We start from the raw sequence: 16,416 nt of genomic DNA on the forward strand, positions 1-16,416 counted from the left end.
TTAACCCGTCCGTGTCCTCTCTGTTGTGGTTGTTCAGTGACATGTGTGACACACACATTTTCCATATTCTGGCTCAAAACCGTCGAACCGCTGTCGGTGTTTGTGAGCTGTAGTTAGTTTTTCTGCTCCGGTTTGCAGCCTATCAGAGAACAGTTAAACACTTCCTCTGACTGGATCCCAGCAGGGAAACAAGATACTGCTGAATGTGGTAAATATGCAGTTATCTCTCCTCTGCCTGTCTTGCCCCGTCTCTGGTTGAGCTCTGCGGGGATTGGAGGAAAGGAAAGTGTGACCCCTGGGGTGTCTATGACGTGCCGAACCCTCCCATCCTTTCATACTTACCCCCCCTCCTTCTTCAAACCTGTGCTAACTCTCCTCCAGGGGCCCCCACACAGGCCTGTGTGTGCGTGTCAGAGTGTGCATGTTCAGGGGGGTGCTGACTGAGGTCCTGGGTGGCTGACTAGAACTGCTGTGTGTGTCAGTTCCTGCAGGAAGCTGGAGTCCCATGACACACCCATGCACACACACACACCTATCTTAAACTCTTCCTCCCATGAAAAAAACACACTGTCCCATATTCCCTTAGTCAGCCACTCTTTCAATTTGGATTTTACCATCTATTCCCAGTTCCAGCGTCCTCTGCATCAAATTTTCTCATTTTTTTCTGCCCTTGTTTCATGTCTTTAATATTGTCATGTCTTCTTCTGTCCTTTCACTTTTTACCGTTCATCCGTGTGCATATTAAGTGCGTGTGAGAGAGGGATGGGGAGCGTGACTTGCTGCCTGTTTCCCAGATTAAAAAGAAAAAAACCAAGTCGTCTCCTTCTCTCCCAGGGAGTTTGCCTGGTGCCAAGATAAGAAAAGTAAATCAGAATGGAGAAATGTACCTTCCTGCTATGAGATTTACAATCTTCCACCCATTCCTTCTTCTTTCTTTACACGAGTTTTATTTTTTTACTCTTTATGCCTGTTGTTCGTTTTCTCTGGAAAATGTGTGTTGAGTTTGGAAAAACCCGCTGGAGAGAAGGCAGAGGGAGGGTGACTTGAAGGAAATAGCATTGAGCCAATTTATTCTCCCCCTTCCTGGATCTCCTGCCCTCCTTTGCTTTTCTCTGTGGCCGTTCTTCCCCAGAGAGGAGCCCCCTGAGGTTAAAGGTACCCCCAAACCCTCCCTTACTACAGAGGGACAGAAAAACAGCTCATTCCCGTCTTTCCTTGTTGTTCCTTTTTTTTGTTGTTACCTCACTCCCCCAGAGAGAAGAAACAGACAGATGTTAGAGGTTTTAGCAGGACATGTATGAACAGTTTAGACTAGAGAAGGAGTAATGATGTCAGATCAGGCAGGAGTGCACTTTACAAGCATGTTCAATAATCACTGAGAACGATAAAATCATCTTTTCTTTCTGTAGAACTATGATTTTCCACTGTAGACTGCACAGTCACACAGATATACACACTTACTCTTTCTGTGTGTTCATTCAGACACTCACAGTCGCATACTTACAGAGCCAATGAGTCATCATGGAAAAGGTTTGTCGAGTCCCCAAGCTGAAACTTAGAAACCGAGACCAACTGGATTATTGTTATTCGCCGTGTGTGTGTGTGTGCGTGTGCGTGTGCGTGTGTGTGTGTGTGTTAACACGGATATGACTTGAGATTGAGACAGTGACCGGCACCTATCAGGTGGCAGTCCTGCATCAATGCCAGGAAAGTGTTTGTTCATCATTATTCATTGTTCTTATTTATTCTTCATCTGTTTTCTGTGTGTCTGCTTCCAAGCTGATTTGTAGAGTTACACACTGGAGCAATGAAATGATGAAGTCAAAGAGCAAACATTAACCTCCCTTCATTCTAAAACTGAGAGAAGCAAAATACAACTCGATGAACAGGAAAGTGGCATCAAATGATTGATGACATACCTGAATGGTTTAAGTCCATCTTTTAATGTATTGTCCTTTCCGAGATGGGCAGCGACTCAGAGGGATGTGCCATCACTACCTCCAGTCAGATGCTTTTCTTCAAATTATTTGAAATAAGCTTGAATGTGTTAATGAACTAACCTCTTAGCATTCAAGTTGTTTTACAGCTGATTCAATGCAAAGGTAGCAGCATTTTAGTTGCTTTTCTTCCCCAACTTCAGTGCAAGCTTAAGGCAGATGAATGGAACAACTGTTGGTAGAGAAGGTGATAACTTCCTGTGCCTTTGGTGAAGACTGCAGGTCTATGGGTTTGATTGGACTGGACCAGGAATAACTTTATAAATATGCCAGTGAATGTACAGTAGGATAAAGCAGACCATCCAACCTGAGGATACGGAGTGGGATGCAATAATCGAACAAGTCATCCAACCAACAGTGATCAGTCTGATATCAGCCTTGATTCCTCAAAAACTAGAATTTAAAAGTTAAAATCAAATTTCTGTAAAGAAGCCTTGAAGCATTGAATCTTACTGAGACTCAGTGTGAAGATATTTAGTTCGCTTTTAGCTATTTAGCCTCAAGATCCTTCTGAAACGTGCCCTTCTCTGTCTCTGCTACACTATGCATTAACTGGGGTGTGGTTATATAGACTTTCAGTTTCTATATAGTCTTTAAAAGTCTCTAAATGATAAGGAAAAGAGCTTCAGTCCTTCCTTTATTATCCTCTTTAACACAGGAAACACTGGAGCGTCCTTTATTAAGAAAGGAGATCATTTTATCCCACAATTCCTTGCTGCTGCCACCTTTAAAGCAAACACCCACATCACAGAGTGTCATTGCACCGCAGCTGCCTTTCCCTAAGTCCTTAACTATTTATCTTAATAAATTTCCTTGAGCTCAAGACTTTTTCCAACGAGGTCAAGGAAAAGAGTAAGTTTGTTTTTTAACCGTTTAACCGTACCTCATGTCTTAAAATCAGGATAATTCAGCCGTGCTTCCTTGAACTAGACAGCAATTCTTCTAAAGAGGAAGCTAAATAATTCAAAGTGGAAGCATCAGAATGGCAGCATACATTATTCACTTTCTTTCACTTTTCAGCCATATTAGAAATAAAGATAAATCATAGACTCGGGCAGGCCGCGGGGCAGGATTGCAGAAATAAAGAAAAAAGAGTGCTATAGAGGGAAAACACATTAAATAAATAGATTTAGTGTTTGACTGTCAGCTCCCTGATCCCTGGCTGGAACAGTGTCAGACTTTAACATGATAATAAAATAGAATAATAATACTATAATTAGTTTTGCGGCAAAACCCAGCTTTTAAAGGTCAAATTTGCAAAGCAGGTGTCTGAACAATAAAGACTGCCAACCCATGTCTTCTCTGGTGTTTCCGATAGGGCACCACGATGCCTCCAAATAAACTGAGTCCCCTTCTATTGTAGCGTACCATCTTTGGTGAAACCCAAAGGTCAGGTCTGCCAAGCAAAACAACAAGTAGCTTCTCATTTCATTGGTTCCTCAAAGTGAATGCATCACAGCACAGCCACACTGAGCAGGTAGTCAGGACTGAGTCCTCCAGGCTGCTACATGGAGCATTCAGATCTGACCTCGAGGTGGTCCATCCACCCACCCATCCATCCATCCATCCATCCATCCATCCATCCATCCATCCATCCATCCATCCATCCATCCATCCATCCTTCCTCTCTGCTCTCATGGTTCCTTGCCTCATCTGTCCAATGGACAGAGCTGACAAACAGGATGCTGGACATTCTCTTTCTCTCTCTCTCTTTCTATCTTTCCTTTGCTTCCTTCCTCTCTTTTCCTCTTCCTCTATTACACTCTCACTGCTACCCTCTGGAGGTCCATAATGTAGTTTTAATTTCCCCAGGCTACCGCAGGAAAACAGTTCCTGTGGATGTGTGTGTGAACTCTTTTGTCTGCTTGCGACATTGCAGTGCTTCTGTGTTTTTGTCTGTTTTGCACCATTTAAACCTTGTTTTGGAGTGCGTGCACACAAAAAAATAAAAAGCGAGCAGCTCTCAACTTATTTGCATGTGTTTCTGCGGATCTGTGGTAATCTCCTTTGTATGTTATTCCATGTCTTTGTGTTTATATATATATATGGTGTTAAGTACGTGTTTTTGTGTCTCCTGTGCTTCCTTCCATGACGTTAATGGCTCTTTCATCATCCTTTTTTCCAGACATCAGTGTTGGGTGCTACTCTCCCTGACTGCACCACATCCCATGGGTGTGTGTGTGTGTGTATTCGTGTGCATATATTTATGTCTTTGTATGTGAGGTGTACTCGGTAGCTCAGCAGATCCCCTCCCAAGAGGCGAGAGGCCTTGCATTGTGAAAACACAACTACACACAGGCTATAGGGGGACAGGAGGTGGTTGTAGGGACATGGGAGGAGTTCTTTTTCAGAGCCACCTAACACACACACATGCTCAATGTACACACATGCACACCTGAGCTCAGAAACAGAGGAGCCAGAGGGTAGCAGCGGGGTGGTGGGGAGGTTCTCCTGGGAGTCGGGGAGCAGGCCTGTGTTGTCGTGTCCAGCTGCACCTGTTCAGCCCGTGTGTGTCTGTGTGCATTTGAGTGTGCTCTCAGTGCCAAATGTGTCCACAGTCCTTTGTATGTTACCACCTATTTGGAGCCCAAATAGGCCATTGTGCTGACAGTTAGGGTCCCAACATGCTTCTGCAGCCACTTTGGTGCTTTGCAAAGCTCTGCAAAACGCACATCTCCCTGTTGTGGCATGTTTCTGCCACAAAGAGGTAGTTCCAAAATGTGTGGAACAATCTGAGGGGTACTCCTGATCGTGTTGGTGTTGTTTTGCTCTTTTATGTTTGCTCTGCTGCAGAAAATGCAGAAGTTATCGTAAACAAAGAGGCTTTTGTGGAGTTAAAGATGATTAAGGTTGCTCAGCAGAGACTCTCTCCCGTGCTTTGTCTTCATTCTTAATTTTCAGGCTTTGTCATCCTAACTTTACTCATCAGCATACGACTTGTGTGAGGCGTCATCTCCAAGGTTAGCCACCGTTAGCTTTTTGGAGAGCTTTACGTCAGTCCATCTGTGTTTGTTGCACACCAGTGATCCTCAAATCTGTTTGGTGAGAACAACTCAGACAGAACTGTCTTTGCTGCCATGAATCGTACAATCGTCTCTAACGGTGTCTTCTCGCTTCTTATTGTGTTTAAACTAATTGTTATTTAGCCTTGATGGCTCAATATGCCTTATACTGTGTGCTGACCCAGTCGTATAAGTGACATGGAACAGCAATGCAACATGTTCACATGTTGTGAGATTTAATTAGTGCTTGAAACTGGCTCCTGGTTAAACACTTGGACTCTTTTCTTGTTTTATTGGACTTGGCATTTACAAAGAAATAAGAAATTTTTACGAGATCAACGGACCTGAAAATAATCGATAATCAATTTTGTGGTTGTAAGAAGGGAAAATGCAAATATACAATTAGTCCCAGTCACTGGTTACTTTACCCTGAAGTAATTAAACTACTTTACTGATTACAGCTTACAAAAGTGGATCATTAAGCGGAGGATTACTTGATCAATTATCTTACTAATGAATACATAAATATAGATTATTTCAGTGTTGTTACAAACACTTGCTGCATGTTTTCAGCAGCATATCACAGATGATTTATCAGGTTTACGATCAAACTTCAACTGTTGGGATGGAGTCGCTGCTCATTCTTTGTGATGTCTTTCATGATCAGAAACATGCTGCCCTGGACTTCCAGTACAGGAGCTCAGCTCCAAATTTTAGGCTCTTAAACACAAAACTAAAGTCAGGAACCACAATGAAGTGTCACTGCTGGGTTTCCTCGTGCTGTGACTGTCTAGTATTCGAGCACACTGCAAAGACAACGTCCAACTGCCAGCTTGGATGTGTCGTCAGTGCCTGTGCAGGAGGACCTGACTCTCCGTTAAAGGGGCTGTGATCGGTTTACTGTATTCAACACGGGATAAAAACCTAAACACAGCAGTGCTTGTTAATGATATCATTGTCGTTTGCTCAGTGAATTCTTTATCTACTTCTAGAACATGACGAGTGAGACTTTGTTGGCGTGCGATAGAAAGTAGCAGAGACTAAAACTAAGGATAAACCTCTCTGAGTGGGGGAAACCACAGATTTTCCAGCTACGCTGAACAGCCAATCGGGATGCTTTTCTCTCGTGCACAGGACTCGTGCATTTACGTGGCCCCACAGTGCAGATGGAGTGTTGCACCCCGAAAAGATAAGAGATGCAGATGTTCCCGATGGCTTAGCTTGGTGTTTAAGGGCATTTACTTTAAAGTTTATTTGTGTCACCTCCCAAAGTTTTCCCTCTACCTGGTCATCAGTTCCCCCACAGAACTCCTATATCAAATAAACGTTGTGAGTTGTTTTGGTTGCAAACTAGTTTTACTTTCAACGTTTACTGTAAAGTTAATTTAAGAGATCAAACTCCCTGCATTTGGTAGGATTAGCTGCATTTTCTTGCTCTTGGCACTCATCTAACAACATGATCATGCCAAAACATTGAAATCTCATTCGGTAGAATCTTGCTGGAAGAAGGTAATTGAACACACGGCTTGTTAGGAAAGAAGTGGCAGATTTAAAAGGCCTCCAGCACTGAACACTGTTTTCATTCGAGTACACACTCTCTGTCCCAATTGGATGCTCTAAATGAGTTAAACACATCTTATTTTAACCTCATCGGTAGTTCATATTGAGTGTATGTTACTCAGTCAGGTGCTTGTAAATCTGAACCAGGCAGCAGAATGAGAGGCTTGTGTTGAATCTGTTGGGTTTCTAAACATTCTTCTGGAAGCTCAACACACATTTTTCCATCCTTTGATGCCTCCTCTAGGCGTGTAGATAGAGATGTGTGTGTGTTTTATGCATGCTTGGCCAACAGATATACATCTTTCTGAGCCGCAGTGTCCCAGACAGGTCACAGTAACAGCTCCTGTCTGCCAAATCAAACACTTGAATAACTACCTTACCTTTGCAGGATCATGGTATGTTTTATTCTCCTTTAACTCCCCCTCCAGCTCTGGCACACTCTGTTAGTGCGCTTCTCTCACCCTGGGGCAGTTCAGGAACATTTCCCAGAGTTCATTAGTTCCCTAGTATTCTTCCCGCAGGATATCTAGACATGTATGGTGGTCATGCTGACTGTGTGCGTTTGAATTTTAGTGTTCCAGTTTGTATCCCAAGTAGCTTAACTTGGCATCTGCTTATAGCAGGGAAGTGAAAGCAGAATCAGCCTGTATGATGGAGTGTATCTAAGCTGAGTGTGTTTGGATCCAGCATCCTCAGTTTGTTTTTACATCCCAGTCCTGTGAGGTTACAGGGAACAGTGGCTCTGCCTGTCTTCCTCCCTCCTGTCCACTATGTTTCTGGCTCCTTATTATTGAGCTTCCTAATTACCTTAATGAACTCATTTTAACGTGGTTAATGAGAGAAAACACACAGACAAACTAATAAATACACCCATGCAATGAAAACGTACAAGCTTCCACATGTCCTCGTCTGTGAGGCTAACGAGTGGTGATTAGTGGGTCTCAGCTAGGCGTGGTTAGGCTGTGTAACATCATTCTGCTCTGTGGACTCTGCTAATTCACTCCTCTTTATCTAATTACCCAGGGTGTGCATGAACACACACACACACCTGCACTAACACACTGCACACACACCTCCTGCATGTATCTTTCTGCAGATATGCAAAGTGACCTCATTATTCTTGTGGTATCATATATTTGTATCTGTTAACAAACGGCTCAGTGTCCTCAGGTTACCCAGGCTGGCGGATACAGCAAGAATATTGCTTATTGCTTTTCCTCAAGAGACGCAAAGCTTAAACTTTTCTCCAAATCTATGTTGCATATTGTCACGCGGTCAGGCCTGCTTATGAAAACATTCAAATTAGAATAGCTGGTAGCTCTTAAAATGACTCTGGAATCTAATTTAAAGGTTTACCTATAAGGCATCATTATCCCAGGCTGAACCTTTACAGGCCAATCTAGCAGGTGAGTATACAATATAAACAGCACTGTGTAAAAGTCTTGAGCCAACCTTCATTTCTTTATACATTTCCAACCTGAACCCTCTTCAGGAATAGTTCTCCAGGCTTCTTGAAGGACATCCCAAAGCTCTTCTTTGGATGTGGGCTGCCTTTTGTTCCGTTCTCTGCCAACATGATCCCACCCTGCTTCAGTAATGTTGAGCTCCGGGCTCTGGGGAGGATTCATCCCTCCATCAGACCTGCTGCCACTGATTTTCAGCCCACTTCTTGTGTCCTTTGGCACAGCTCAGCCTTTCCTCCCTGTTTCCCTTCCTTAAGAACGGCTTCCTGACAGCCACCCTTCCATGGAGCCCATTTCTGATGAGGCTTGGGCCAACAGCAGATGGATCAGCTGAAGGTCCAGATGCATCTCTCAGCTCCTGTGTCAGGTCTTTGCTGGATTTTTTCCTCTTTCTTAAGGACATCACTTTCAGATCCTGTTCATCTGCTGTAGATAGTTCTTTAGGCCTGACACTTCTTCTTCTGTCCTCCACTCCAGTTTCCTCAAATGTTTTAAGGACACACTGCACACCCTGCTGAGATATGCCAAGTTTTCTTAAAGCTTTCTTAAAGCAATACAATGTAACTTCTCAAAAAGCCCACTATGGAGCTCCCCCTACAGGCTTGGAGGTAATGTACGGTTACACTGTCGTAAATACAACACCCTTTCGCTTCCACGTTTCACGTTTGTTGACGAACCAGCAAGGAGTCAGAAGGTGCAAGCTATGTCGACCGAGAAGGTAAGCGTAATCAAATGTACCTGGGAGCGTGAGAGGGGTCTATTTGTTTTTGCGGAAGGTGTGCCAGAAAGCAAGTCGAAGTACTTCCGCTCAGCTCCCGGGCCGCTCCAGCAAAGTTACATAGCGCAGTTTTTCCAACTCAGACCCCCGAAGAGCATAGGAGACAGGCCAATCGTAATCTTAAAACTCATTCCAGCCGCACAATTTTTTTCAAGCTGTTATTTGAAGGTAGAAATGTTACATAGTAATGCTTTAAGGACATCACTTTCAGATCCTGTTCATCTGCTGTAGATAGTTCTTTAGGCCTGACACTTCTTCTTCTGTCCTCCACTTGTCCAGTTTCCTCAAATGTTTTAAGGACACACTGCACACCATGCTGAGATTGCCAAGTTTTCAGCTAACAGCTCTTTGGGAATCACCTTGTTGCTGCAGAAATCCTGTTTTCTGTCTGTCAGACTGTGTTATCTTTGCTGTTTTTCATAGATGCAACTAAAGAAATGGGAACAAATGATGTATCTTTGTGACAGGCTGCTTTAGTGTTTAGTGTGGTGCCTTTTCTATATTGGGTTGGGGGGAAATAATCAAATCTCAGATGCACCGAGATATGGAAGATTCTGAACAGACTCAGAAATGTCAAAAACAGATTTTGTTACATAAGGTAATGTTGACGGAACTCGAAAGAAGGAACTTGGAAAATCATGTCTGCATTAAGAGTTAGCACATGGAAGCCCTTTGGCTTTTATGAGGTTGAATGAAAATATTCTGGAAACTTGCCAAACACGAGAAACCACATTACATGTTTTCAGTCGGGGAAGTTGTAGCTGCTACCAACCAGGTGACCATCAAGCGAGCAAAGTCGGGGATTTATTCCAACTCGGAAAAGGCAAAGCAAATTACAAACTCATCTCAACTTTTATTGAAAAGGATTTGCATCCATATTCAGTCTTCAAAGCAGGGAGATATGTTGTCCCATCAAGAGGAGACACAGCACTCCTCACACTTTACAACGATACCTAAATCAAAGTCATGGGATAATTTAAGAAGGAAGGCTGCATGCCACGTTTCCACAATATCTTATGTAATGGCACATTTGATCACAAATGATTTGCAGATAGCCTCTGCATACAACAGGAGGATGTGTGTTGGATTTCTGTTTAAAATATTCTGACGTCTGTATCAATTTACTACAAAGTTGCTGCTGCAGGCACTCTTCTTTTCCTGTTGGTTCTTTTTCAAAGCTGGGAAAAATGTTGGATACTGTAACCTTCAGTTAACTGACCATATCTCTTCTATTTGCTTTTATAATAAAATACATCAACTCTCCTTGATTGTACACTGGAAAAAATCTAAATCTTACCAAGTATATTTGTCTCATTGAGTATCTCATTACACTTAATATGACACAACTGCCTAACAAGTACCATTTCAGCCAGATATAGGGACTTGTTTTAATACAAGACATCTTGAATATCTTGTTAAGTGAAAAAGTCTTGAAAACATCTTGTTTTGAGTCATATTTCACATGAAACAAGCTTTTTTTACATTTGAAGAGGTTTTTAAGCTAATTTCAAGATCACTTTTAACTCAAAAGTCCTAAATATCACATTTTATTTCTTGACAAGCCGATTTTCACTAGTTTCATTGGCAGATTTTTTTGCTTATTTCAAGCAAAAATGTCTTGTATTTGTTGTCTGAAGACGAGGACTGGACTGATGATGAGTAAAAAAGTGTCCAAAGAAAACATTTTGAAAGAGCTGGAGAACTATCGCTCAAGACAATTTTAAAAGATTAGAAGAACGTTTGGCTGCTTGGAAGCAAATATAAAGAAGTGAGATCTGGATCAGGAGTTGCATAAAACTGTACATAATGTGACACTTTGCCATAAAATAATGTATCAATAGATATATTTCAACCAACAATGACATGCTGATCAGGACGCGGTTGTGACATTTAACCACAAAAGTATTTTTTTTTTTTACCACAGAGTAGACATGGAAATGCAAAAAAGCCATTTTTTTTATTTTTATTTATTTTTTCCCCACACAGAAATTGCTTTCCCTGCAGACTCAACAATAGATTTGAGGCCAGTCTTTAGGTACCCACAATGCAGTTGGTTTTCTGTCCTACTAGCTCGTTAATTGAATTTAATTGCATTCGCCGTCATCACAAGTGTGATTCAGTCCACATTATTTGGATAGAATGAACAGCAGCAGGGCTCTGGGGCTCTGGAGTTGGTTAAAACACTCCACTTGTGCTGTTGGGGAAATTTAACAAAAATATTTTTGTTTGGTTAGTTGGAAAATTGGAGTTCTTTACCATTTCTTTTTAGGTAAACCGTTGGACAAGATTTTGAATACGTGTGTGCATCTGTGGATGATTTAAGAACAAAACACGGTGTCTGTTCTTGAGATTGGAGGGCTTGTGTGCACGATGTGTGTGTGTGTGTTTGTGAGTTAGAGAGGGAATGTGCAGTTATTCCTGGCATAGGCACAGTCTGTGACTCAGAGATAATGGTTCTCAGTAGAGTCTGTGTGCTTGTGTGTCTCTGAGTGACTACAGCTATATCTCACCGACGTGTGTGTGTATGAGTGTGAAAGAGAGAAAGCAAGAGCTATTTGCAAGGGACCACGGTCATACTATTCAATCAGTACTCCAGCACACACACACACACACACTGCTCTGCACTCTGAGCACCTACGGGAGTTGCCTGCCTTCATTAAGTAGGCTTGCTGCTGCTTTCGGTGTAGCTGGGGTGGGGATGAAGTATCATAGAGAAGGAAAAAGGAGGTGTTAGGAACCTTTGTAAGAATCAAGAGAAAGATGAGGGAGAAACATCAAAAGCTTCTGATGTTCAAAGCGACGTCCAGCTCAGTAAGGCCTGCGATTGTAGATTATTTGTGAATTATTTGCAGACATTTAATTATTTTTAGGTGTTTTTTTTTTATTTATTTGAACAATACTCAGTCCAGAGCTAACACTCTAGATATATTAATTAAGCATAATCCTGATTGTAAATGCAATTACTAAATCAAAGTAAACAATAGCTGATCTACTGCTGTGCTGAGAAGTCAATAAATAAATCATAAATTGTGCAGCAGTTCCAGCTGTCATGGTCATCTCTCTTGTCCTAAATGTTGCAGCGCGACACAAGTTGTTCGGGGTGGTTCAGTCTGTTCTTCTCACCTGTTTGAATAAGAGAACTGAGGGCTTCGTCAGGATGCTGCATCACGGAAACATCATAAAGGTGTTGGTGTCACGTGACCTTCTCTCCATCATGTTTACCGTATGTTTGTTTGTCACCTTCCTTTTCCAGGTTTTAAGCTTGAACTGTCCCCTGACCCTGTCTCATTGGCTGTAGCTCCTTGCTCACCGACTGCTTCAGAATTTAAAAAAAAAAAAAAAAAAAAAAAAGCTTATAAATTTGTCAGAGGATCTTCCCAAGCTTCACAGATCACGTCTTTGAAGCGTCCACACTGGTGACTGCTGATTGAAATCAAATTTGTCTCAGATGTGAAAATTGGACTTAGTTTCCACTCATGTGCGTGTTTGTATGCGAGTCAACTGAAATCTTCTATGGATGTGTGAAACTCCATCCATCTTCCTTCTTTTTCATCTCCTCTGGAATTGGCCTTGAGTACATCGAAATACACCACAAAAGTTAAAAGATTTCAGAGGAAGACCACAAGGTGGGCCAGGAAGTTTGACAAACGAAGTACCGCTAAGGCTAACAAATGACTTTCTTTACTGTGAGACTGAACACAATCGAATGAAAACCTCACAGTTATAGTTAACCCACATTGGTATTGAAATATTAGGGTAATCTGTGCATGCATAGTGGTTCAGTTTCATACATCTTTTATAACATTGCTGTCACAGTAATTCTGTGCATATGTTTTATAAAACAGGACAGGAGAACAGCCAACATTAGCCTTTCCCACTGCTGAAGTGAAGTTCTTTACGTTAAACTTATCATCCGTATGTTATGGACCAAACGTACACATTAGTGGAAATGAGCCGTTAAAACCTTACAATGGGAACTTGGTTTCATACAGAGTAGAGTCACACCTGATTTCAGGTTTTCACAAGTTTCCGCAGCTTAAAGTTAAAGCAGAAAAATAAATAAGAGATCAAAATGGAAAAATGACTTCTGACAATCTAAGGATGCTTACTTGACACAAGGAAGAAAAAAAAAAGATGTATTAGTCCGACCAAAACTGGACTTTAAAAATGCATCTAAACACTTTGGTCTGACTGAGGCCATTACAGGTGTGTTGATGAAACAATGGACTCAGTTAGCAAGCTTTCTGTGATTAAAAATACAGATGTGGTGTGCAGATGTGGCCTGTTCACGTGTGTGTTGGTGCTAAAAATTCATCTGTTTCCTTTATTCATAAAGAAACAATGCCAGGAACAAAACACAGACACATATAAGGTGACAAACACACTTTCACACCGTGGCCAGGACAGGAGGTCGGTCTGGGAGAGGTGATGATCATTATAGCCACAGCATCTACATCTTCAGAGAAGCCATGTTCTTTTGAAGCCCCCCCCCCATCACCAGCTTCCCTCTGAGATCCATAAGAGGACACGTAATTATCCTGTCCCTGTGTGGAGTGAGGTGGGTGGGTACCAGAGTACCATACAGGTCCATGTGCAAATAGAAACCCACCAGCTGTGACACCCACCTCTGTCCTTATCCCTCTGCACCGTGAGGCCAAATGAAGGGACGAGTAAATGAGGAAAAACAAGAGTGAAAGAGAAAAAAGGGAGAGATGGGGACAGAGGGAAGCAAGATGGAGAGGTTTCATCAGTCTCTTCCCACTGTTGCTATGACAGCAGGTTGTGTTGGCATGCATTCGAGTTGGCGCTGCCCTCACCTCTGGCATCAGGACTCCCGGGGGAGCGTGTGCATGTTGCGGATGCTTTGCTGGTCTTTGCTCAAGTATGCATGTGATGGCTGACAACAAAAAAAGAAAAAAAAAAAGAAAAAATAATTGTACAAATTTCCCAGGAGAACTCAAAAATGTCTGTATTTGGAACTCTAAGGAATGTTAAAATCATATTTAAGCATTTTATGCTGACCGTTTTTAGCAAATAAAAAGCAGATGAAGACTGGCCGCATCCTGCTGATATGTCGAGTTCTGTCAAACAATGTAACTTCACATCTCCACACTCCAGCGTACACACATCTATCTCATTTGCGCATTTACATCTCACATCTTTGTGTGTGTTTTTTTTTTTTATATGTAAGCACAATAACCAGCGTGCACGTGTGTGAGGACGTGGACCGCTGGTGTGTATGTGACCGTGCACCAGTGTGCATGTATTTTCTCGGCCAATGGGCTTGTTTCTCTCCCTGGCCAGACGGTGCTCTCACCACTGGACAGATGGCCAACGCCCTCCCTCTCTTCTTCCCCATCCCTTCATCTATCCCTCCATCACCGTCTACCTCTCCTGCAGCTCCACCAAGCACCCCATCACCTCAGTCCCTCGTTCCCCACCTCCCAGCATCCCCCTTTCCCAACATAACTCCCATAATAAATCGGAGTGGGATGAACCTTCACTGCTTCACTTGATTTGTCCCACTTTGATTCACTTATTCTCACTACAGTGACTTTTGCTTAACAAAGATGGAAAACGAGTAGTAGTAGAGTACAAACGTGTGTGTTTATTTGGACTGTGGGACTAAGATGGAGAAATTCCATGCAGGCGCAAGAAAAACATATGAATTCCACGCCGAAAGGCACCGGCTGATATCCGAACCAGGGACATTTGTGTAGGGAGGCGACTGTGCTTCCAAGCCAATAAATAAAAGAAAATAATACGGAGGCATTCTTTGCCTAAATATCCCTTAGTTAGACAAAGAAGCTTGACTAGATCAACAACAACTCTGTGAGAAATGCCCCCCAAAAACCCTTAAAAAGTTAATGTGCATCAACAGTATTTAACTATCCTTTAAGCCTAATAAAAAAGCAGTAATGTAATCTCAGTTTGAATTAAAAATTGAATAATGGTCCACAGTGATGACCTTTTGGACCTTTCTCCACCTTACAGAGAGCTGTAGCTCAGTCATCTGACAGTCGAACGGTCGGTCGTCTGATTACCGGCTTCCCTGGACCGCATGTCAACGTGTCCTTGGGCGAGACATTGAGCCCCCGTTGGCTCTGATATTGTAGCCTGTAAGACTTTATAGACTAAGAGCTGCTGTATGAGTGTGGGAGTGGTCAACTAGAGTAAAACAGACTGCATTTACTTTATTTTTCATTCACTTTTTGGACAGCCTCTAAAGGCCTCATCACTAATCAAATGAGTCTAATCTAATTCCAGGCCACCTGTTTGAACTCACTGTCTGGTGTGGTCGTAATGTTAGAAAGGGATTGGAATCCCTCTAATTAGATCCTCGCGTGTGTGTTTGCGGCTTGATTTTGATGGTCACCCTTATTCTAAAAACACAATAATTAAAGTGCTAAAAATAGAGCGTGATTTAAAAGAAGGGCCTTCTCCACCTCGCATGTTCACAAAATGACGTCTGAAGCTCTGAACGGACAGAACAGCAGGGCTTAAAACTTCTGACCTTTAATTGCACTCATTAACGTTTGGTGATTTTAATTAAAAGAAATGGAGATTATTGACTCTCTGTATTAGCCAGACTTGAAACGTAAAAGCAGAGACTTAACTTAACCAGGCTTTTGAATGTATAAGCTTATTTAACTGTACAGTCAGTCCAGTGAAATAATTGTGTTATACTGACCTATTTTGTTATTCTCCTCCCGCTCCATATTTCTTAATCACTTTGTCTTACTCCTTTCCTTTCTTTTCTTTTCTTTTCCCTTCCTTTTCTTTCCTTTCCTCTGTTTTCCTTTCCTTTCCTTTCCTTTCCTTTCCTGTCTTTTCCTTTTCTGCCTTTCCTTTCCTTTCCTTTCCTTTTCTGCCTTTCCTTTCCTTTCCTTTCCTTTCCTTTCCTTTCCTCTCCTTTCCTTTTCTTTCTCAAGCCAAAGTGTCTTCAGTGTCAGTCCTATTGAATCCTCAGCGTTTATAATGTGATAATAAGGTGTGAAAACGGAAACACAATGGAGCACTGAGGATTGGGCTGACACAGCCCTCCACTGGTCTCCTCTCACACTCTGTCTGCTACCAGGACACACACATTCACGCACATCACATCAAACGCTCACGTGATCATTCAGACAACGTATAATCACCAGTGACGGTCGCGCAGGACTCATCACTGGTTACACATAGCTGGTAAAGACACAACCACTTATCACTGTACAGGTAACAATGAAAAGATAGCAGAATGACCAACTTACCATGAATTAATGTGACCCAGATCTTTTTTTTATGCTCGATACAATCAGTAACTCGAGGACCCAGTGCATAATACAACGATCTTTCCCTCAACCTTACAGCTGATATGCTGGCAGACCAATAAACGAGTGATTTGTGTGTTCCCAGAAGTCCCTGCTGCTGACAGAGAGGCAGAGCCCAAAGACGGAGAACACGAAGAGCACGACGACCGTGACGAGCGAGATCACGACGATGACCTGGACGACGAGTCCATCTTCACCTGTGACAACTGTCAGCAGGACTTTGACTGTTTGGCTGATCTCACTGATCACAGAACCAACCACTGTCCAGCTGGTGAGCTTTTTGATCTCCTTGTATTCGTATTTTCT

At 42.4% G+C, this 16,416-nt stretch overlaps 1 protein-coding gene across 3 annotated transcripts in view; it reads left to right on the top strand.

The window, feature by feature from the left end:
- znf423 (zinc finger protein 423) overlaps nt 1–16,416 on the top strand; it is a 166,046-nt gene that overhangs the window by 26,585 nt on the left and 123,045 nt on the right. For all 3 annotated transcript variants that reach the window (XM_075470669.1, XM_075470671.1, XM_075470670.1), the window contains exon 3: nt 16,196–16,381. In XM_075470669.1, the coding sequence (XP_075326784.1) occupies nt 16,196–16,381 (186 nt within the window). The remainder of the gene's footprint in view (nt 1–16,195; nt 16,382–16,416) is intronic.

The sequence above is a fragment of the Odontesthes bonariensis genome, chromosome 7 (assembly GCF_027942865.1).
Source record: "Odontesthes bonariensis isolate fOdoBon6 chromosome 7, fOdoBon6.hap1, whole genome shotgun sequence".
In the NCBI taxonomy this organism is placed as follows: Eukaryota; Metazoa; Chordata; class Actinopteri; order Atheriniformes; family Atherinopsidae; genus Odontesthes; species Odontesthes bonariensis.